General features: G+C 42.3%; 1 protein-coding gene across 1 annotated transcript; it reads left to right on the top strand.

Moving 5' to 3' along the window:
• The first annotated feature begins 1,682 nt into the window (after positions 1-1,682).
• On the top strand, positions 1,683-9,725 carry LOC119272447 (probable peptide/nitrate transporter At3g43790). Its single transcript, XM_037553935.1, has 17 exons — positions 1,683-1,840; positions 3,364-3,404; positions 3,524-3,584; positions 3,741-3,843; positions 3,929-4,031; positions 4,120-4,173; positions 5,798-5,860; positions 7,373-7,422; positions 7,510-7,585; positions 7,662-7,871; positions 8,026-8,113; positions 8,286-8,371; positions 8,459-8,566; positions 9,050-9,094; positions 9,201-9,289; positions 9,388-9,431; positions 9,548-9,725. Exons 1-17 carry the CDS (start codon positions 1,693-1,695, stop codon positions 9,643-9,645), a joined length of 1,467 nt encoding a protein of 488 aa, XP_037409832.1. The 5' UTR covers positions 1,683-1,692; the 3' UTR covers positions 9,646-9,725.
• The last annotated feature ends 1,340 nt before the right edge of the window (positions 9,726-11,065 follow it).

Below are 11,065 nucleotides of genomic sequence, written 5' to 3'. Positions count from 1 at the left end.
GCAGCATGCTCCATGATTATGCACACACACGCCAAAATCATTCTTCAAAATCCACTTTCATTCATCCGTTTGAGGATTGTGCTTCGGTGCCTTAAGGCACCTGCCTTTGTGCCTATGACATGTGGGCCCAACAGGTTGTTGGGCCCACATGTCATAGGCACAAAGGCAGGTGCCTTTACGGCACTGAAGCTGTGTCCTCAGTTTGAATGTTGACACTTGAAGGGCACCAATCCACACAATTGCACCTTCATTCATCACTCCGAGTGTTGACACTGGGATTCCATTTATTTACATAATAATTTGCTATACTGGTATACTACATATCTATTGAATCTGACACAACTCAGGCGGTGGTAACATCTCTGAATGTTAACAACCTATACTACACAGAGACTCTGTACACCGTGTTTGTCGGAATTGAAGACCTCGAACAGCCTGCATATAATTGTAGGAGTAGTAGGCTTGGCTGGCTCTCCGCCGGGGGACTGTTGCGGTGGCGTGCCCTTTGCTGCCGCTTCCGCGGGGGACGGTGAGCAGGTCGTGGTGGTGGGGAATCCAGCGGTGTGCCCAACGGTGGCCGCTTCGGCGAGCGACGGGAGGAGGTCGCGGTGGCAGCTGCCGCCCCTCGCAGGTGACAATCTACGTCCTCTCGCTGTTGAACAGCCTAATGACACTCGACGTCCTCTCGCTGTTGAACAGCCTAATGACCTGTGTTTCCCGTACGTACACCTTGTGTTTCATGCGCGGCTGTGTTTTGGGGGATTAGGATTTAGGAGGTGCTTTGAGATGTGAGTTAGGGATGACGTACCTATGAACACAACGATCCGTAGCGTCATGATGAAAACCTTGGCGGCGAATCTTGTACACGATTATTGGATCCAAGTGAATCCAGTGGATTCCATTCACTAATTTTGTATTTTTGTCTTTGTCGCTTCTCACAGATAAGGTAGCTGGCGCCAATGGCGTCATCGTCTAGCTCTAGCTTCGCTCCATTTGCTGGCCGATCCAATCTGTCTCCCAGGCTAGCACACCGAGGCAGGCTGGCCGTTGAGTCCAAAAACTTTGATTGATTTCCCGAGGAAGACAACGCACACGTAGAGAAAAACAAGGGGAAATGCTGGAGATGGCCATTGCCATGGCAGAGAGGCGAGAAGGTTATAAGTTGTAACCCTCCACAAGGATTTGGGAAGGCGAGAGAGAGAAAGAGAGAAGATAGAGAAAAATGAAGAGCGGTCACGTCCTCTTGTGTGGTAGCCCAGGGTGGAAGAGGCAGCCAAACAGGATGAAAGAGCCGAGTCGGTCGGAGGAGGCCGTATCAAGTTTGGAGACGAAGAAGCAATGTATGTGCATAAGCTGTTCATCCTGTTCGTTGCCTCTTTGCCTCTGTGTTTTTTAGAACATGCATTTTTTGTTTCGACAAGATATCTCCCGTGTGTTGAGTCTTGGCTGGTTTCTCCGTCTGGTCACATGCATGCATGCATGCAGCATTTTCTACTAGGTCCACGTGCAAAAGATTAAGAACCATCAGGCGAGGCAACGTGTAATTTTTTGACAGTAGAGCACGGCTAAATATGTCATGGAGATCGTACAAATGCAGAACACTCTCAGTAGACTCAACTGAAAATAGCAGGCCGAGCTAATCCAAAGTTCCTTTCTTGTCCATCAGACGAGAAGAGCGAGGCAGCTGCTGCGATGGCGGTTGCGGCGCCGCCATTGTTGAAGGGAATGAAGCTTTGCAAGAAGGGGTGCCCCGGGTGCAGGCTGGATGAGATCAACAAGACCAAGACAGGCATCCCCTACCTCAACTTCTGCTACATCTGGATCGTCTGCCTCTGCTCTAGTAAGTGTAAACCACTCCATTTCGTTTGTGTTTCTTGGCTCTGCATGGGACGAACGTTTCTTACGTAGTTGCTCTTTCATTCACAAAAAGCTACTGAACTAGTAGCACTCTATATTTCCATTGCATGGTTGTGGTCATATTTTATTAGCTATAAAAATAAAAATTCGTCCGTTCCAAAATATAAGCCCCTGTGGATCGTGTAGCGACTGGGAAAGGCTTTTGCTGAAAAAGCACGTCACTCCATCACCCCTACCCGGGACGGGATTCAGCCACGCCAACAGCGGGGTACTTGGAAAATCAACTCTCTCCCTCAAAAAAGAAATGAGACCTCAGATCAAAGATGGAGGGCATCATTGTGGTGGTATGCTACTGCCTATACTGGCCATCCCAAAAATGCTTCTCCTGGTCGTTGGCAGATACGATGACAATGTCAGCGATAGAGGTGAGAGGGACATGTTCACACTGAACAGATCGATGTGGATGGGGAAAGGAAGAAAATCAACTGATGTTCTCGCGTACTGAAGGCGATGCTAAGAAGTATTGACATATGCAAAGTTCGTTACTATAGCCATCAGGAGTATTGCAGGTGTATCACCACATTGCCCGATAGAGTCAAGTTGTGTGGAACTGAGGTTGCTCTCATGATGAAACGGTTAAGAGTCATGTCTTTGTTTGTTTTTTTTGGATGGACGACGCTGAACTTTGTGTAGATGGACGACGCTGAACTGTGCCCAATAGAGTCTGAACTAAGTGTATGTTCTCATGTTAGTCGTGTCATAGTCAGTTTGTGTGTATCGATGAGAAAATAAATACCAACGTAAAGATAGACACACAACAATTAAGTTAAGTGTGTGCGTGTGCGTGTGCGTGTTGCTTGCGTGCGTGCGTGCGTGTGTGTTTGTGTTTAGTCTATATGCCCAAAACTACTAGTCCAGACGATGGGTCATGTCCGGTCGGCGAGTACAATAGTGTCTTGGGCCATATACAATGCAAGGTGTTTATGAAAATAAATTGATTTTTTCTTCAAGCACCGGTGCTTATTTGTAAGCACATACGCTTACTTAGGAACCTCTGCCATCGAAATAAGCATCGGAGAAAAATAATAATTTATTTCTACAAACACTTTTCTAAACACCTTGCATTTTCATGGTCTTAGTTTTGTATACCGTGTGTCGGCCTGCACGCAAGGATTTGTCCTTGTACTATTATGTAGGCAGTAGGTACATGTTGTTACTGTCTCATGATCGGCCTGGACAAGACTTTAGGAGGTAGTCCCAAACATGTGTCCTTATCATTTAATTAATGATTTTTGCCTATACTCTTACAATTTATTTATATAAATCATATATATGTCACCTTCTTAAACAAATTTAAACATATCCCTCTTGTTTGTTTTTGTTCAAACTACATCAAACTAGGTCAACGCTCCCAAACTAATACCTTGTTTTCTTTTGTCCTTCCAGCACTACCAATTCATTCATTGTTCTACAAACTAATACCTTGTTTTCTTTCTGTCTTTCCAGCACTACCAATTCATTCATTGTTCCCCTATCTATACTTTATGGTATGCAGAGATGTTATAGTTTGCAACATTTATCTCAATGATATTCATTGAAGTTATTGTTTAAATTTGTACACCTAACGCTGACTAATTGTATGCTGAATTTTGCTATGGTGCAATAGATTAGAGACTTGAAAGTCGCAAAGCAAGAACAAGATATCGGGTTCTTTGCTGGTTTTGTCGGTGAGCATCGCCCCTACTCATGGTTTGACAACAAAGGAAGAAACGAGAAGGAAATTAAATACAAGTACACTAAGTAGAGTAGTAGACTTTGATAGCCTTATGTGACAACGGTTATTTTTTATTAATAATGACTGACATTATACTCTCTGTGTTTAGGGGCTACTTACTTCCTTGCAAGAACTATTACTGCTGTGCCATGGGGCATGTTTGCTGACAAATATGGGAGGAAGCCTTGCATTGTGATCAGTATCCTCTCAGTGTATGGCAGATTCATGCATAGTATGGAAATATATTTCTCTCCTATCAATTAAATCAAAGTAAATCTTATTCTACTTCTATTTCAGGATCATATTTAACACCTTGTTCGGCCTTAGCACGACTTACTGGATGGCAATTGTAACTAGGGGGCTACTTGGGTTACTTTGTGGTATACTAGGACCAATCAAGGTAATTTATTGATTGTGCAGCTACTATGATTAATTAAGAAAATGATACTTAGATGTTGAACTCTCATGGTTGTGTATGCATTCCCTAGGCCTATGCTTCGGAAGTCTGCAGGACAGAGCACCAAGCTCTTGGAATTTCTCTGGTAAGAATAGTTCATCTTTTTTTAAGAAACCACCAAGAGCCCTAGCTATTCATTAAGAAGAAATACAGGAGAGTCCGGACCCCAAAACCACACAATCCTCGGTAATTAAAACTTGATGAAACCACACAAACCCTACCCAAAACTAGGTATGTAGCAACGCCAACCAACCACAACCACGGCTTCTTCACCAATGGGTAGAGAATCCAAAACAAAAAGGAAGCAGAAATGAACCCTTCCACCATCACAGAAGATGGCAAGCCCTGACACCCCTGCTAATGTAGCTCACACAACCTACTACACCCAAAGGCGATGATCTTCCGCCAATATTGCCTTGCCTGCCACAAAGGTTTGCCACTCCAAAACAATGTCTCCAAGAAGTACGTCACATTGATCATGACGCTACTACCCAAATCGGCGAAGTCAGGTTTGGGACTTCACTAGAAAAGAGACCCCAATGGGTGGATGAGCATTAGGTCCATGACAATCACATCAGGTGCCACAACCGGCACTGGGTTGTTGCAAGGGTAGTCTACCACACCACTCACTAGAGGCACCGCCTCGCTCTTCCCAGCAAAAGGCGTCCCCGGTGAAGAGTTGCCTCCCACCCCCATACCATCACGCCAGATATATGCTCCGAAGTGGCCTCGCAAACGGCCGAGGGTGTTTCCACCTTGAGTTCATTCGCTCATAGTCAAAATGAAACATTGCACACTCTACAAGTCCTACAACCCAAACTGCGTATGAAGACTACCCGCGGACCTTGATTGTCAATTAAGACCTAGGTTCGACTCCTTATCCATGTGTGTTAACCTATCCCATGAGCCGAGTGGATGACCCTAATGCCCATAAGGCCGAGAGCCACCACCCTACAGTGACGAGCCATGACACTACTTCCTGGATCTACTATCATGTTGAGTGGGCCTTTTCCTAGTGCAACTGTGTTGCCTTGGAATCTTCTGCTCCTACCAGCGAGGTCTCATCCAACAACACCTTCATGTATCCCACCCTTTACAAATCTAGATGGGTGGGGGCAAGCTCGCTCGCTCCAGATCCAAAAGTGTTGGAGCATCCCCATCCAAAAGCGTACATAGTGGAACACTAGGAGGGGAGGTATCCAAGTCCATAGAGGAAACCACGCTACCAAGGGCCCATAAATGTCACACCACCGACATCCACACCACTCACCATGCAACTATTGCTCCTATATAACCGTCAATTCTTAGCTACACACCGATGCCCTCACCTCCCACTCCCCCTGACTACGAGAAGACACCATCTGGTAATTCAGAGCCACCATCCTAGCTCACTGCTCTGCCATGCGATAAGTGTTGGGTAGAGCCCCACCCCTTGGGAAGACTATAAGATTGTCACCGTTGCCATTCAAGGCAGCGACAATGGTAGTGAGGGTCTGTCATGGGGAGGCCGGTGGCGTTGGAGGGGGGGTCGCCCATGTTCGCCCCAAGCGAGCTTAACAGGTTTGGGGGTTGGAAAAATGTTGTGATTCCGAACTGTTTGCCTTTTCGTTTTGTGTTTCTGGTTGTCTATTTTTATTTACTTGAAGGCTTAGATTATAATGCTTATATCATTGTAACAACTATACACTTATGTGCGACACTATATGTAGGTTACATCTTCGCGAGCAATAGCGTTTGTTATTGGACCAGCCATCGGAGGATTTCTTTCCCAGGTGAGGATCAATCCACTTTCAGTAGAAATATGGAAAAAAAATCCTTGTGTAGTTAATGTTTCATTTTAAAAACTAAGGGCAAGTTAGATCCAGGAGCATAGAGGAGATGTTGAATATGGCAGTCCTAGAAGGTCATTACTACATAACTCATTAATAATCAGCTACAAATGTATGCATCCATAATCTATAACTTAAAATAATAAATACTATACTAGTTGGTGCAAAAATGTCAACACCCACAAATAAGAAACACCGCTTTCCCAGTCGCCCATGGGGGGCCCATGAGAAACTATGGCTTCCCCTAGCAAGCCACCACTAGCCACCATTGTATCCTCTCACCTTCACTCATGAGCCCGGTAGGCATATGGACCCTCCTTCCTTGTCCTTCGCCCTCATTGGTCGTGTGCGGGAGATGTGTGGAGATAAGGATGTGAGGATATCGATCAGCGCAACGCTTATGGATCATAAAGGCGACCATGACATGAGCATCCATTAATGGGTAGTGGAGAACGCAATGTTCCGTGATTTCGGCAGATGGTGAACAACATGTTATTTTTGTAGGTTGCAACGTAGGGTGTGTCTTGTGTTGGTTGGCTCCTTCTAGTTTGATTGAATTTTTGCACTTCTCATATCAAGGCCCTTCAACAAGACATTTGGCAATCTCACATGTGTACCCTTTCGTCAGCATCAGCTAGTGTTTGGGTAACTTGCGTCATCCACTAGGCGGATCGCGGAGTGATGATGGCAATTATCAAATGAGGGAGTGCTAGTTAAGACATGGTGTGGTGGTATAGTCTTTGATTGGATCCAATCCAGCAATGGTGGCATTGAGGTCTTAGTCGGCAATTGAAGTACTCCCTCTGATCCATATTACTTGCCATTCAAACGGATGTATCTAGCACTAAAATACATCTAGGCACATCTGTTTGAGCCACAAATAATATGGATAGGAGGGAGTACTTGCTATCTTGGTGAAAATCTAGGCTTGGCTATTTAGACCAACTAGATGACACTCTTCAACATTTTCTACCTGAGAGTGTGACTATGGGGTACCGATACATGATTCTTGGATGAAAATCTAGACTACGTCAGTCGTATCCCCTGATAGAGTTATCTCTGTGAAAACTATGCTCCTCTACTCATTGATGTTTAGAATTTCTTGTGTGCAAAGAATCTCTTGGTAGCCGTGATGTATGGGTAACAAGGAACTTGCTTTGGCATGTATTTGTGTTCGGCAATATGCCATGATGTGTTTTTTATTCTTTGTTTTTTTAGTTTGTGAGGTTTCTAATTGTGGCTATATGTCTCCTTGGTTGATCTCGAACTTTCATATCATGGTTGTATAATAAAAATTGCAAGGTTCAGAAACGCTTTATTCTAAGTGGGTTTTAGCTGAATTCATATTTAATGATTTAAAGTAATAACCGTTTGGAAGGATGGACATAATCTCTCCCTTTCGAGACTTTACTCATGTACACTGACTAGCATTGAGAATTCTCTATCTTGTATCAGCCTGCAAAGAAGTATCCCAATATTTTTTCAGAGAAATCCATATTTGGAAGGTAAATTATTACTCATACTATTACAATGATATAAATATTTGCATCATTTAGACCATAAGATAACCTTTCAGTTACATGTACCTTTAGGTTTCCATATTTCCTCCCTTCCTTCGCCATATCAGTTTTAGCGGCAGGAGCATGTGTTGCGTGCATTTGGCTTCCGGTATGCCCCTTGCCCTGTAAATCTCTCTATGATACATTCTCTCCCTTGAATTCCTACTTAAAAATTATTTTCTTAGGAAACTTTGCACATGCACCATGATGACAATGTAGAAGCCATTGATACAATGGAGGCACAAGTTGTTGATCCAAACATAGTAAATGTGAAAGGTATACAATCTAGATCGGGGAGATTCGCATCTACAATGAGCCTGTTAAAGAACTGGCAATTGATGTCAGCAATTACCCTCTACTGTGTGTTTTCTCTCTATGATACCGCTTATATTGAGGTAAATCTATATTTATGTATCTTCAACATATTCAACAACATTTCCATATGAAAAGATGCACGTGTTAATATTATCTATATACTATAGCTAACCATTCAATTGGGGAACTCAAGAAACTTCACGTGTTCATTTTCTATGTAAATTCCATGTTCAGATATTTTCACTCTGGGCTGTGAGCAGCAGAAAATACCGGGGACTAAATTTTACATCTGAGGACGTTGGTACTGTGCTAGCTATCTCGGGTATGTGAAGTTTCTTTGCATTGAATAGTATGTTGATTGTGAAAGAGAGACATGGTCAGCGACAAAATGAATGAAACAAATACGTACATAAGTAAACTGACTACTTTACACATTACATGTAGCAGTTGTTTTGAATTCTTTACCTTATGATCATCTTCGCTTGATATTGTAGGTATTGGTATTTTTGTATATCAACTCGTGGTTTATCCATTCCTTGCCAAGTATGCTGGGTTAATCAAGCCATTCCGTTCTGCAGCGGTACGTGAGAAGAACATTTTATGTTGAGATACTTCTTTAATATCACAAAACTATTGTACAATACTAAATGCATGTGTGTTTTTCCAGGTATTATCTATACTACTTGTTGCAACATATCCATTCATAGCCAACCTATATGGTGTGGAGCTCAAAGTACTCATCAATATAGCTTCGCTTCTAAAAAATATGTTTGCGGTAAGTTCACTTATATGATCAAAGCAAAACTATTAATATATTATTATTTTTGATTCTTCACTGGAAGTGAAAGTACAAATTAGGGGTGTTCATTGTTGGGTTAAAAAATACATACAAACCCATCCTATAAAAATATTTTAGTTACCCTACTATACAAATATTTTTGGTTCTATACGCGTATGTATACTATAGAAAAGTAAGACGAGAGGTGGGGGTGAAAGCTTTGATCTTTTTTAAACCAAAATCTTATGCAAACATGTTGGTCATCTTGTTGCAGACGCAAGAAGATCAACCATATTTCCCTTTTCAAAAAGAAAACTAATAATTTGTTGATTACAATTTTTGGGAGGCTTGGAGAATCCATATTCAAGCACCCTAGTACAAATGAAATAAAATTACCCTTATAGAAACAAGGCCGGTGGAAAGTGGCTTAATAGATAATCAGTCATGAACATATTTTCATGTTTATCTTAAATGAAACAGGCAACGATTACGACTGCGTGCAATATTCTGCAAAACACTGTGGTGGTATGTATTATAACTATCATATATACCTGCAATTGTATTAGCCTCATGGCATTTTCTTTGAGCCACTTTCACTATGTTCTAAATTCTTTGATGGAAAAATGTATAGAGGCAAGAACAAAGGGGTGTTGCAAATGGTATCAGTGTTACTTTGATGTCAATCTTCAAAGCAGTAGGTCCAGCAGCAGCAGGAGTTCTGTAAGTACAATGTTTCTTTTCTTTTATGAGATCCCTCTAGTTCCTTCTTTGTTAAGTGTGTTTCCTAGCCAATTAACTGTATTTCTTTCCTCCTGTAGGTTTTCATGGGCTCAGAAGAACACAACGGGGTTGTTCTTACCAGGTAAACACACTCTTTTCCAATCCATACTAATTGCATTTGCCTTTGCTTTAACCTGAATGGAATCGGGTACATATTATCAAGAAATACACTTATTTTATTTATCATGTGACATGCAGGTGACCAGATCCTTTTCATATTCTTGAATATGGTGGCAATAATTGGACTCTTGATGACGTTCAAGCCATTTTTCTCACTGCCGAGTGCGACAAAATAACGACCCCACAATTATGTACATTTAGAAGGTGTTTGGTTTGCCATTGTTAACGTGAAAATAATAAGAATCTCATTAGAGGACGGTACTAGTCATTGAATGTTCTTAATGTTAAAGCAAAGCTTTACTACGTAATCACAAAGGACATCAACGCTAGCTAGTACATCGTCCGCCTAGGTACAATAGTCAACATGATTCGTATGGCACAAAGTTGGTCCATCTCAGAGGCCACAACATTGGGACCTCTCCGACAAGAAATAACAAAACATGAGGCAAACCAAAGTTTCAACTAGACCTTAAGGTATTTAATTTGAGTAGCCACCGTGTATGAGTCAAATATCTTGCTATTAAGAGCATCTATCCCACCACGTTGCAAACTGCACTGATGGATGTCACCATGTTGATTGCTTCCTCCATCACGCATAACTCGACTATGAAGGGGTCATGGACAAACTCCCGGCAGTTTTCTCTCGTCTCAATCACGACATGAGAGTGATCCTTCGCCACGACACTCTATCCACCCTTGTTTTGTCCCATCAACATTGATATTCAACGTTTGAGCATCAAGTGCCTCCAATTTATCCCGATGCTCATTATTTGCTTGCACATGGGTATGGAAAAATCTCCAAGGCTTCTGCACATGAACATCTCACCTGGTATGCAATCACAGTGACTATTGCTCCTTTGATGTCGCCAGGCCACCACATATGCGCATTTTCCAATGTTGCACACGACTAGCTTAAAAAATCTATATGGATTAACAACCTCTCAAAAAACTATATGGAATAATAGCTCCGAGTGGAGCTATTGAGACCATCATGTGGACCCATGATATGTCCACCGACACTAGGGAACGATCCCCATGTGTCCATCCTTACAATGATACAGAGAGATGGGGAGAGGATCAAAATTGATGTGAAAAACATGTCCGGGCGGTCTCATTTCTTCTCCACATATTGGGGCATGTTTGGGGGAGTCTAAACATATGGGGCAGGTTCGGAAGACCCATTGCACGGACGTCTTTGTGTCTAGACATGTCCGAATTGTCCGTCTAAATATACAAGAAAGTTTTGAGGAGCGCCCTTAGAGATGCTATGAAAAAAGAGGATCCAGCATGGAGGCTAATAGGTTCTCCATAAGCTCACTCGAGGGGAGATTTGATGCCACTTGTGGCTGTCGACACAAGATTCGGACTTATGTATCCCTATAAACACTAAAGTTTGAGTGGAGAGGGATAATTCAGTCCAAAAAAACTATATGGTATGTGTGTTTGTTTGTGAGTCTTCATTGTTCTGTGTATTTAAATTTTTTTGTGTGTTTTTAGCTTAGTCTATATTGTTTCCTATTTTGTTTCACAATTATTAGATAAAACATGCCTTGTGGGTGTCTTTTAGAAAAAACAGTGATGACTCGATGACAAAAT

Source organism: Triticum dicoccoides, chromosome 3A (genome assembly GCF_002162155.2).
Source record: "Triticum dicoccoides isolate Atlit2015 ecotype Zavitan chromosome 3A, WEW_v2.0, whole genome shotgun sequence".
Lineage (NCBI taxonomy): Eukaryota > Viridiplantae > Streptophyta > Magnoliopsida > Poales > Poaceae > Triticum > Triticum dicoccoides.
The sequence above is the reverse complement of the archived record's forward strand: the minus strand, read 5'-3'. Positions and strand labels throughout refer to the sequence as shown.